This window comes from Schistocerca americana, chromosome X, assembly GCF_021461395.2.
Source record: "Schistocerca americana isolate TAMUIC-IGC-003095 chromosome X, iqSchAmer2.1, whole genome shotgun sequence".
Lineage (NCBI taxonomy): Eukaryota > Metazoa > Arthropoda > Insecta > Orthoptera > Acrididae > Schistocerca > Schistocerca americana.
Genome location: NC_060130.1, coordinates 577,781,731 through 577,795,285, shown reverse-complemented (window position 1 = coordinate 577,795,285; position 13,555 = coordinate 577,781,731). Strand labels below are relative to the sequence as shown.

The 13,555-nt window shown below is 36.3% G+C and overlaps 1 protein-coding gene across 1 annotated transcript in view; it reads left to right on the top strand.

Moving 5' to 3' along the window:
- The window catches only part of LOC124556186 (Down syndrome cell adhesion molecule-like protein Dscam2), a 604,696-nt gene that overhangs the window by 517,428 nt on the left and 73,713 nt on the right, over positions 1 to 13,555 (top strand). The window contains exon 23 of the mRNA XM_047130181.1: positions 10,318 to 10,758. Coding sequence (XP_046986137.1) covers positions 10,318 to 10,758 — 441 coding nt within the window. The remainder of the gene's footprint in view (positions 1 to 10,317; positions 10,759 to 13,555) is intronic.

Genomic DNA, 13,555 nt, shown 5'->3' with positions numbered 1-13,555 from the left:
ACTTGAATTCCATTTTTGCTTTCTTTCCTTTACTGTTTGCTTAATGCACAGAAGGAATAACATTGGGATAGGCTACAACCTTGCCTCATTCCCTTCTCAGCAACTGCATACCTTTCATGTAGTTAACTGTAATAACTCTGGTCTAGTTTCTCTAAAACTTGTTGATAACCTTTCACTCCTTGCATTTTATCTCTGTTACATTCAGGTATGTATTCCACTGTCAATCTTTTCCTGCATCCACAAGTGCTATAAATGTAGGTTTGCCTTTCTTTAAGCTATCTTCCAAGATAAGTCATATGATCAATATAGCCTCACTTGTTCCTAATGTTCTGCGGATCAAAAGCTGATCTACTCTTACATATTCTTCTACGAGTATTTTCATTCTTCTGTGAATAATTTGTGTCAGTGCTTTGTAGCCATGATGTATTAAATAGATGGTTTAGTGATAATTATACCTCTCAGCATCTGTTTCTTTGGAACTGGAAATTATTACAGTCTACTTGAAATCTGTGGATATTTTGCCTGTTTCATAAATCTTGCACAACAAGAACAATAGTTTTGTCATGGTATATTTTCCCAAAGATCTCAATAATTCTGAGGGAATGGCTTCTACTCGAGGTGATTTGTTTCGTATTAGGTCTTTCAATTCTCTATCAATTTTTTCTCACAGAATCATATATTCCAGCGGTTTTTCATCTGCTTCCTCTTCCCCTTTCAAAACATTGTCTTCAAGCTTGTCTCCCTTGTACAGCTTTTCTACATATTTCTTCCACCTTTTAGCCTTCCCTTCTTTGCTTCGTACTGGTCTACTTATCATCTGAGATTTTAATATTCATACTTGTGCTTATCTTTACTCCAAAGGTCTTTCTAATTTTCCTACAGGTGGCATCTATGTTTCACATACTAACACCTGCTTCTAAAACTTTGGATTTGTCTTCTAACCATTACTGCTTTGCCACCTTGTGCCCTGTCAGTTTCATTTTTTTAGACACACATATTTCTTTTTACCTTCTTCATTTGCTGAAATTTTTATTTTTTAACATTTTATCAACTAAATTCAATACATTTTGTGTTAGTCTACGATTTTTACTGGCTCATGTCTTTATACCTATTGATCTTGTGTTGTGTTCACTGTGTCATCCCTCTGTGCTATCCATTCATCTGCTGTTGTATTCATTTCCCTGTTTTAGTTGCCTATTGCTTCCTTTGAAATTTTCAACATCTTCTGGTTCTTTTAGTTTGTGGTGACCATAGATTGCTATTGACAATAGAATGAGGAGTGCTCCATCTTGCGATTTAGTGAGCTTTGGATCTTGTTGTGGACAATGTTAGTATTCACCTCTCTTGTGCTATTTTCGAGTTGTTATGTGCAAATAAGTAGTGTGTCATCATAACTGTTTGTTATTTCTACCCAGAAGCTAATCAGTGTTGATAGAAAACCCACATTGATGACACCAACAAGATTTGAACATGGAAGACCCCAACATGATTTGAACATGCAAACTTCTGATCTGGAGTACATTAAAGGTGTCAATGAGTAGTGCTGGAGCAGGAGCATATTTATTACACTCAGGGGGTTTAGCAGCAAGTCACTAATAAGATTGGGGTGGTCATGTAAATGATTTACCACCAAACAAAACGAGTGCTGTCACCTAAGTTTCCATGTATGTCAAAGAAGTTGTCCACCAAGGTAAACCACTTCATGGTGTTATTCATTTGTATCAGCAGTAGCTTTGGGGCCATCCATATACTTCCCACATGACTGGATATATGCCCCCCCCCCCCCCCCCTCAGTTTTCTTGCACTTGGCCTTGGACGTTTATTATGTTATAGGGTGACACTGTCAAACCAGCACTACAGCTGCTTTAATCTGGTCTGCATCAAGTATTGGCATGCATGACTAATATTATGGACATCCTCGTCAACAGCTGGTGTCAGACAGTTTCACTTCAGTGGGGTAAACCAGTTTGGACAATCAAGGAGTCTGTCCCACCACAACCTCTCGTCAAGCCAAGTTCCTCACCATTGTGCACCGAGTCAAGTTCCTCACTATTGTGCAATGACTGTGAACCAGTAAATACCACCCCTCAGCCTGTGCATCTACCTGATCTTGCATGTGTTGAGCCTATGTCCATCAGTAACTTAAGGGTTGCACATGATGGACCCCTCCCTTGCCTCACTCTGACTCTGCGTGTGATGATCCACTGCCTCAGTTTCAAAAACACATTGCATGTGACATTCCATCATTGCAAGTGCTCTCATCTGCTGCCCCCCATTGTGCTCTTGTGCTTCTCCCAAACTACAATATTTTTCTTCCATTTCTTTTAGAGTACAACCTGTCACTACCATCGATGAGATCTGCTTTTCCATCAACACTTCTGGGTGCCTGCACAACAAATTTTCCTTACTGCTCCAAGATGAATCACTCTTCGTCCTTCATGTGTGGGGCACTTCCCCAAGGCCATGCCCACTTCACATATAACCACCCAATGGACATTCCCTGTTCCAGATGGGATGGATGCAGCTGGAATAACAGTGACACTTGGCATCAATGGGATGCTCGAGATGTGTGTCCCCCTCTTCGATGCTCTTCCAACACTGTCACCTCCCATGCTGGTACAGTTCACATTTGCAGGGTGACCAGTCTCTCCTCCTTACTGGATGGTGGACTACATCCTCTCTAGTCCACCCTGCATGGACCTCCCTGACCCGATGAGAAATGGTCCACCCATTCCTTCCGTTCAAACCAGCCACAACATGGGTGGTCTTGGTTCCTTGCATAATCAGGCAACACCTGTTGAGTGGCCCTCAACACCCCTGCATTCAACAACGCCCACTTACTCTCCCCAGCGCTCTGCACTCCCATGGCAAGGGAGGCTCTGTGGCAATCATAGATCACCAGTAATGATAGAATGTGGAGTGCTCTATCGTGGGATTTAGTGAGCTTTGGATCTTGTTGTGGACTATGTTTGTATTCAGTTGACTTCTGTTATTTTCTGGTTGTTGTGCGCAAGTAAAGAGCGTGTAATCAAAACAGTTGGTTATTTCTATCCAGACACTTGACAGTGTCAGTAGAAAACCCACAAGTTTATCCAAATCTCATTATCTTAATTTTCTACCTTTTCAAAATCTGTATTTTGTAATCAATAAATTATGGCCAGAGTCCACATCTACCCACGGAAATGTTTTGCAGTTTAAAATTTCATTTCAAAATATCTGTCTTGCCATTATGACACAATGTGTCTGAAATCTTCTGTGGTTCTCCAGGTCTCTTTTACAGGTACTACCTGCTTTTTTGGTTCTTGCACCAAGTGCCAGCAATGATTAAATTATGCTCTGTGCAAAATTCTATCAGGTCGCTTTACCCTTCATTCCTCTCCCCCAGTCCATGTTCTTTTACTATTTCTCTTTCTCTATTTTTCCTACTACCAAATTCCAGTCTCCAATCACAGTTAAATTTTCATCTTCTTTAACAGTTTGAATAATCTCTTTTATCAGCTCATACATTCTTCCAGTATCTTCACTGTCAGTGGAGCTGTTAGGCATGTAACTTGCACTACTGTGTTGGGTGTTGACCTTGTATCCAGAAAAGCAAGCCAAATATTGCCAATCGATGGTTATTTGTATACTAATCACATGATTCTCCTTAAATAATGCAACAGTCTCTGAGTATTTTTATGATTTAACAACAATTTACTCAAGCTTTTATTTAGCAGTTTCTCATGCATTTTATCCATGTGCACCTAACTTCTAGAAATTATAGTAAGTTGTTTTCACATTCCTATGGGCTCCAGATTACAGTAGTACATATATTCTGCTTTTAATCTACAGTATATCTATACCTGCATCTATTTCTACTGCAAACTTACTCTGTGAACAACTGTGAAGTGCATGGCAGAGGGTACATCCCACTGTACTGGTTATTAGGGCTTTTTCCCATTCCATTCACATATGGAGTTCAGGAAAAATGATTGTTTGAATGCCTCTATATGTGCTGTAATTACTCCAATCTTATCCTTATGATCCCTAGGGGAGGGATATGTAGGGGGTTGTAGAATGTTTCTAGAGTCATCATTTAAAGCAGGTTCTTGAAATATTTTTATTAGACTTTCTTGGGATAGTTTCCATGTATCATTAAGAGTCTGCCAGTGCAGCTCTTTCAATATCTAGGTGACTCTCTCATGTGACATATGACCATTCATACTGCCCATCTCTATTCTAAGATGGGTTGCACAAGTGATTTTCAAGTAATCCCCTTTGTAGACTGATACATTTACCTAGTATTCTGCCAATAAACCAAAGTCTACCACCTGCTTTACCCACAACTGAATCTATGTGATCAATTGTGTTTCATATCCATACTAAGTGCACCCAGGTATTTCTATGAGTTGGCCAGTTCCAACAGTGACTCATTGATATTATAGTTATAGGATACTACATCCTTTCATTTTGTGAAATGCACAGATTTACATTCCAGAACATTTGGAGCAAGTTGCCAATCTCTGCGCCATGCTGAAATCTTATCAAGATCTAACTGAATACTTATGCAGCTACTCTCAGATAGTACTTTGTTATAATAACTGCATCATCTGCAAAAAGCCTGATTGTACTATTAATATTGTCTGCAAGGTTGTAATATACAACATGAACAGCAGGGGTCCCAACAAACTTCCCTGGGGCACACCCAAAGTTAGTTCTACATCTGCCAATGACTCCCCATCGAAGATAACATGCAGTGTACTTCCCACCAAAAAGTACACAGTTCAGTCACAAATTTAACTTCATCCCCCATATGATCATACTTTTGACAATAAGCGTGGATGTGGTGCTGAGTCAAATGCTTTCTGGAAATCAAGAAATACTACATTTACCATGTTGCTTTGATCCAAAGCTTTCAGTATGTCATGTGAGAAAAGTGCATATTGGGTTTTACATTATTGATGTTTTTGTAAATCATGCTGTTTGGCACTGAGGAGCTCATTCTGTTCAAGATATCTCGTTATATTTGAGCTCATAATATGTTAAAAGATTCTGCAACAAATGGATGTTAAGGATATTGGATGGTAGTGTTTTGGATTATGTCTGCTACCCTTCTTGCAGACAGATGTAACCTGTACTTTCTTCCAACTATAGAGCACAGTTTTTAATTTGAGGGATCTATGATGGATTATAGTTAATGGAGGAACTAACTCATCTGTGAATTACGGATAGAAGCAGCTAGGGATTTGATTGGGTCCTGGGGATTTATTCGGTTTCAACGATTTCAGCTGTTTCTCAACACCACTGACACTAACACCTATTTCACACATCCTTCACATGCCTTTCCATAAATTTGCTGAAACCTCACAAAACTGATACTGGCCCATGATCAGCAGTTTCACATTTGTCACCCATTCTAGACAGAGATGTTACTTTTGCAGTTATTAGTCTATTTGGAAATACACCACTCTCAGATGATGAATCTCTCCTGTATAGACCTCGAAGATGCTATTCGACTGATTAGACCATGCACAGAGCCAGTAAAGAATCGTTCTTCCTGCAGTCCATATGTGGATGGAGTAGGAAGAAACTTCAATTTACGGCACAATGGGAAGTGCCTAATGATATGCACTTCATGGTGGTTTGGTTCGCAGAGTACTGATGTAGATGTAAACATTGGAATCTAATGTAAAAAAAATAAAACGTTTATTAAAGCTTTACAGTACAGTTAAGATTCCTCTGCAGCACTTTATTACAAGATATGGTGTAATGTTATTAGGAAATGTAAGTGGATGAACTTTTTGCAGAGGACACAAACTGAGAATAGTATCAAAATGATATTGAGAATAATAGCAGAATGGTATGGAATATAGTGGAGACTGTGTCAGAGAATCACTATAAATGTGCAATACTGAACTCACTGAAATTCCAGAATTAAAATATCTCAGACATTTATGTGATATCCAAAATCTTTGATTATCACTTCTCACCTATTATATGAGCAACATGAATTAAAACTTCTCACACATCAATTACATAACTCATTTACAGAAGACCCTTGTAAGTGAACAACAGGAGACACTTACTAGATTCTAACAGCAAATAAACTGAGGCAATTATTATATCTCTGAAGTGTACAGTTGCATATGGTTAGGATGAGGTACCAAGCATAGCATTTATGATTTGCATGTCCTGCATAAGCAAGATATTTAATTACTTACACAGCACAGATATGCAAGCAGGTCTTTGAGATATGAAAGCTGGGGAAAATATGGTATTGATAACTATAGACCAATGTCATTGTCAGTTTCATAAGGACAATGTGCAGTAGACATGTTGCTTGTTTCTCTCAGTTCAACTTATTGACAACTTTGTAGAATGGTTTTAGGAATACATCATCAATCAACCATGTGATATATCCATTCATTCATGGGATAATAGAAGGTCATGATAAAGAGATTGCAGCCATTGGACATCTTTTGTGACTTAAAAAATGAATTTCTAAATAAATTTGAACATCATGGAATTGAAGCTGATGTATTAAGATGGTTTCATCCTATCTAAGCAGTAGGGAACAAAAGTTTGCTTTATACTCTTACATAACTGGAAGCAAGTGTGGTGGAGACATGTGGACTACACCTCAAGATTTTAAACTAGAGCTACATATTTTGTTAACATATATGTGTAATCTGCCTTCAATTATAGTTTGTTTGTTGATGATATGAGTGAAATGAGCTGAATCCATATCTATAATTTACAAAAATGTATGTACATATGTATGTTCCACATCACCTCCTAGACAACTACATCAATTTCAGGCAAATTTGGCATACTTATTACTTATTGTATGAAAACAACCACTTGGGAATAAAAACCATCAACCTCCCAATGGTGGGTGAGAAGGCTGATGGAAATGGGAAGGGGTGTGAAGAGGCAGACAGAAGAGTGACAGGTTGTGAGGAGGCAGGTGGAAGAGGGGCAGGGTGTGATGAAACAGAGGGAAGAGGGAAGAGAGAAATTGAAGGGGCATGTAGAGTATGAAATAAATTCAAATTTTTGCTGATCTTTTAGGATGAAACTATGTGACAAAATTTGTAATATACATGACTCATTTGTCAATATGTTTAGAGACCAAAGATTGTGCGAATACCACAAGTAAATTTAACTTCATCTCTGGAGTCATACGGTGTGACACAGCAGAGATTCAGTCATATGTGTGTGACATACACATACATGGGTACAGCCATGGCTAAGAAGATAATACTGAAACAAAGTGTTACTTCAAAATAAAAGAACAACGTGTGCAGGAAATGACATCCTGCAAGACATATACAGCAGTTGTGAGCCCATGCGTAAAAAGAATAATGTTATGGATTCAGGACAGAAATTCAATATCACAGAAAAATTGTGTTGTGTTGAGAACTACATTTTGATTTACTATTAATGAGCCAGTTTATAACTGCAATTACTCATTCATTCATTCACACATCATGTTCTGTAAGTCTCTCATGAAGGAGGGTGGTCAGGAATGTTGAATTAGACAACTAATACATTAAGAGGCAGAAGCAGCCATGGCAAATTATGTCTATATTGAGTACTAACAACAAATAAAGAAATACAGTACATCCAGTTTCTTACACACAATTTGGTCTGTGCTGATAATACAATCTCTAAAAAACTATGACACAGTCAATGAAGCCTAATTCACCTCATTTATGGTACAATATAATAGATTAGGTAAATTAGAACTTTTCACTTTGCATATCTCATTCCTTGATAATGACTTCATGTTGATCTTTTTGTAATAGGCTTCAGATATCTACGTGCCTTTGTAGCTCTTCTTGCTTATAAGTTTTTAGTTTAAAACATGGATTTGTTTATAAGAAACAGCAGCTGACAAGCAGTCATCACAACACAAATGTCAACATCATGATGTCATTAATCATAAAATATTGTTAAAAAAAATTCAGATTTCTGTAACATAAGTTTTGAGTAGCTTTCAACAAAAATTTGTGTTTCTTGTTGGGATTTGTAGGTTTTCAAAACCACATTGAAGGCTATTCCCACAGAAAACTTTTTCTACTTCCCTGTGTTAATCATTGAAATTAATTAAATTTTGGACAGTATTGGCAAATACAAGTACTTTATGCATATTTGATCATTTTGTTGTAATTGTTACTAACTAAAATACGTTGGAAAGTATGGAAAACTATTCATGTGAAGAGGATGAAAAATTGGGTGCATGATGTACAAAATAGTGATTTCAAATGACACATTCCCCTTTTGTTCTCCACTACTACAGGATGTAAAATGAAGTAAATTCTTTTACTGTGTGTTTGTTATTGTTAGAGTTGTTTTCAATGACATATTCATTGTGGATTGCTGTAACTTTTATATACCTTCCCGGGCAAGCTCTAATGATGAAGTTGGTTAAATTTTTGGCTTACGTTCAAATCAGTATTGCACTATAGTCTTATAACTGGGAAGATTAACTACCTACATTAAATTAATGTATTTATCTTTATTTGGCACTCATATAGATAGTTTGCAGATCACCTCCATCTCATTGTCTATATGTGTACATTTGTTATCATACTGATTGAAATACTTTTCAGCATTTTACTTCTTGTCATTTATTTTCTTCTGAAACACTCCTTAGAAAACAATGTCGTAAAAACATAAACATCAGAAAAAGATTTTTGCAAAGCTCATTTCAACAAGAGAATGACTAAGTGAGTGGACTACTAAATAACATCTGAACTTCCTAATACACTGAAAACATGTGACTGACAAAACATGCATTTGGCATATTTTGAATCTATTTATAACCTAGTTGTTCATGCTAGAACATTTTAGAAACATACACATTTCAATCACAGTAATATTCTAATTAAAACATAATTCTTAACAGAAGTATACATTTTGGAAACTATTATTTTAATGCTACAAAAGATAGTACCTGTATCTGAAGAATTTACTGAAACATAAAAGTTTCTTTTATAAACATTGTTTTTAAGAGACATGTTTTTTTATTAAATCAGGTCATTTTTTGTCAGTAGATAAATGGTTCAAATGACTCTGAGCATTATGGGACTTAACATTTGAGGTCATCAGTCCCCTAGAACTTAGAACTACTTAAACCTAACTAACCTAAGGACATCACACACATCCATGCCTGAGTCAGGATTAGAACCTGCGACCGTAGTAGTTGCGCGGTTCCGGACTGAAGCGCCCAGAACCGCTCTGCCACTGCGGTCAGCTAGTAGATAACAAAATGTGTCCCCTGATATATGTGACAAGTAACAACTTTTGTCCATGTAGAAATCTTATATAATCTCTAGTTTGTTTATGTTGACATTTTTTGATTTTTTTCTGTAAAAAGCTCGTTTTCAGTGGAGTCAGTGACAGTATTACAAAGAGGTAATAGATAACTAAGTCCTGAATAATAAATTCCAAACCAAATCATCTTAATTAAGCTTTTATAATTCCAGAAATATTGACTACATATCCCTCATTACAAATTCCATACATTGTATGACAGAAGATAAGTGTATAGCAATTTCTTTTTTTTGCCTTCCTAAGTATCTCATCTGTTTGGAAGTGAACGATGAGATTTTGAACCTTTATTGCTATATGTTATACATATGTATAGCACATGACAGTAACCCAAAAGAACTCTTCCTATTAGTTACAAACCATACTGAACAAAATGTTTACTTTTATGTTATCACCAGAGTCATTTCGTACATATGTATATCATAAAGTATACCTAAGATCTGGACTGACTACTCTGTCTCATTTTAAGGAAAGTCAAAAGCTTTCCTTTCATTTGTAAATGTAACTTCCTTTACACAAGTTGGTAACATTTATTCAGCTGACGTCCTACTGTTGAGTGTAACTTCCTTTCACTTTAATGATTTAATGCATTTAACCTGCATCATTTCATATGATTGTTGCTCTAAATGCAGTTCCAGTTTTTCATTCTTAGTTGTAATAATGTCATTTGTTAATTCATTGACCATGAACTGTCACCTTTAAATGCACTTAATTTACTCACTACTGCAGTTTTCACACACTTCATTTTTAAATTACATGATTGTAGTTTTTCTTCACACTAACATAACACTTTGAGAAAAACTAATTCTTGCAGGAATGATGGAAAATTATGTGGTGTTAATATTTAATGAGCCTAGTGGTAGATATTACGAAAGAGAATTTCTGTTACTCATACTAAGAAGAGTATTACAATCTATGTGTCTGCAAGTTATTATAGTAAACAGTAATGTAAGTGGATCTCAGTTATATATGGAATTATTATATTTGTAATAATGTTTTCAGTTCCACCAAGTGCACCATTACTTATAGTTCCTACAGCTTCACATGATACACTGCATTTACAATGGAAGCTTGGTGACAATGGAGGAAGTCCTGTACGTGGCTTTATTGTACATTTTAAACTGGAGCATGGTGAATGGGAAGAAATCAAACTAGATGCATCACAGAACACACATGCTTTGACCAATCTTCGTTGTGGGACACTCTATCATGTTTTTATAACGGCTTACAATAGAGTTGGTAGTGGAGATCCCAGTAAAACACTGGCTGTCAGAACTCGAGGCGAGCGTCCACACTTACCGTCTCCTTATGATGTTCTGGTTATTAATTCTACAAGTGTTGGGCTACGTCTTGCCACTTGGCCAGATGGAGGATGTCCTATATTATATTTTGTTGTTGAATATTCAAATTATGTACCTAGAGGAGCAGACAACTGGATTACAGGTATTACTAATAGTTCTTTATTCACCTGATATTTAGCATGAAGGTACACGTGCTTTGTAGTTTTCATAGAAAAAGTGATAAAATGTTTAAGATAATACTCAAACATTTTGAAAAAGTAAACTATCAGTGAAAAGAGGTTTGTTTTCATTTGAGTAAGTGAATGTCAACTTTTTAAAAGTGCAGTCATGGAAAATTACACTAACTTTAAAATTTAATAATGTTATGGAAACCACAGTTTTACAGTTGGATATTCATTTGTTTTTCTTGTGAAAGTCAGCATATTCTCATGGTGGTAATAAAGTCCAGTAAATTCTGAGAGAAAAATCTGAAAAAACTGTAAACAGGTCATGAATTTTTCATTTTTACATTTTTGTGAGCTTTCAGTTAAATATCTTAATAAAATGTAGCAGGTCACTACTTATTTACTGGCAAAGAAAAAGATCAAATTTCTCTAACACTTGTGTAACTATTACTGATTTAATATTGGATAATACAATTCATAATCACATTATATGATCACAGAAGATGATTAATGAAGACTGACCATTATTTCTTTCCTATTTGAAGTGCAGATCATTGAATTAATTTTTTGTATAAGATGCTAGATTAGCTTTATCCTGTAGATAGTGCACTTTTCAGTGTTCTTTTTCCTATCCTCCAAGACTATGTTGCACTTTATTCACCTACATTGCCGCAATCCTAGCACTAACTTAAATATGAAAAGGGCATTGATAACAATAAGAAAGCATGTGATTAATGAATCAGCCAGTAGATCACAAGACTGTCAATAACAGCACAAAACCATACAAAATATGATGGATTACTAACAGTATCTCTATGTTGTGTGAACTGCAATACATTTCAGTCATTCATTCATGTGTCACAATTATTCCATAGCAGTTAAACTTCCATTTGTGGCGTTTGGAGCTAGGTACTGAGGACCCTATCATGCAGTTACACAGAAGTAAAAAGGTGGCACTCTATAAAGTGGTCAACTTTTCTACACAGGATGAAAAAAATAGTCTTTGTTGTTACAGTGAAAAAATTCAGAGCACTGAAAAATTGCAGTTGTCTAGTTTTATCACATATTAAATGCAATATCCTGGATAAAACACAAACTAGTTTAGGAGCAAATTTCCTTAATTACTGTAGAATGTGTATTCAGCATATAACATTCCTTTTCTTTCTGCAGAGGTTTGACTTTTTAGTGAACTACTTTTACTTTGGGAACTAGCTTAATTATAATGTTATGAATGTGGAACATCTGCAGAGTAACTTTCATGGAAGGAACATATGAGATTCTGTAACAGAGAATCACAGTCTTACTGTCAAAAAGAGAAAAATAGTCATTCTGATCGGAAGGTAAGAAAGAAAGGTTAGATTTTAATGACCTGCTGGTCACATGATCATTGGAGGCGCATCATAATGTGTTTTGTGTAGTGCACAATTTTACATTTCTGAACATTTAGAGCAAGTTCTCAGTCTGTGCACCATGTCGAAATCTTACCAAGATCCAACTGAATGCTTATGCAGCTTCTCTCAGATAATACTTCATTATAATAACTGCATCATCTGCAAAAAGCCTGATTTTACTATTAATATTGTCTGCAAGGTCATTAATATATATCATGAAGAGCAAGGGCCCCAACACACTTCCCTGGGGCACACCCAAAGTCACTTCTACATCTGATGATGACTCTCCATCCAAGGTTCCATGCTGTGCCCTCCCTACCAAAAAGTCTTCAGTCCAGTCACATATTTCACTTGACATCCTATAAGATCATACTTTTGATAATAAGTATAGATGCTGTACTGAGTCAAATGCTTTTTGGAAATCAAGAAACATTACATCTACCTGGTTACCTTGATCCAAATCTTTCAGTATGACATGTGAGAAAACTGTAAGTTGGGTTTCACATAGTCGATGTTTTCAAAAACCGTCCTGGATAGTACTGAGGAGGTCATTTTGTTCAAGATACCTCATAATGTTTGACTCAGAGTATTTTATAAGATTCTACTACAAATCGTTGTCAAGGATATTGGACGGTAGTCTTATGGATCACTTCTAATACACTTCTTTATACTGGCATGACCTGTGCATTTTTCCAAAAGCTGGGCATGGTCTTTTATTCAAGGGATCTATGATAGATTATAGTGAGAGGATGGGCTAACTCAGCCACAAATTCAACATAGAATCTGACAGGATTCCATTGGGGCCTGGAGCTTTGTTCAGTTTTAATGATTTCAGTTGTTTCTCAACACCACTGACACTAATACTTATTTCATTCATCTTTTCGGTGGTATGAGGATTAAGTTGGGGCAATTCTCCTCAGTTTTCCATTATAAAGGAACATTTGAAAACAAAGTTAAGAATTTCAGCTTTCGATTTGCTACTCTCAATATCAGTTCCTGTCTGGATGCTAAGTTTGGTGCTGCTAACAGTCTTTACATACAACCATAATTTCTTTGGATTTTGTGAACTTGTATTTGACAATATTCTGCAACAGTAGTCATTGAGGCATCATGCATTGCTCTCTTCACAACCAAATGTGTTTCATTCAACATCTCTCTATCTATAGCCCTCTACTTTGTTCTACACCTACTATGCAGTAATCTCTGTTTCTTTAGATGTTTCTTTACAGTTACTGTATACCTTGGAGGTTCCCTCCCATTATGCACTGTTCTACTGGGTACGTATCTATCCAATGTGTGGTCAACTATTCTTTTAAGCTTGAGCCGGAGTTTCTCTACACACTCCTGGCCTGTACTGAATGTTTTGAGTTCCTCATTGAGATGT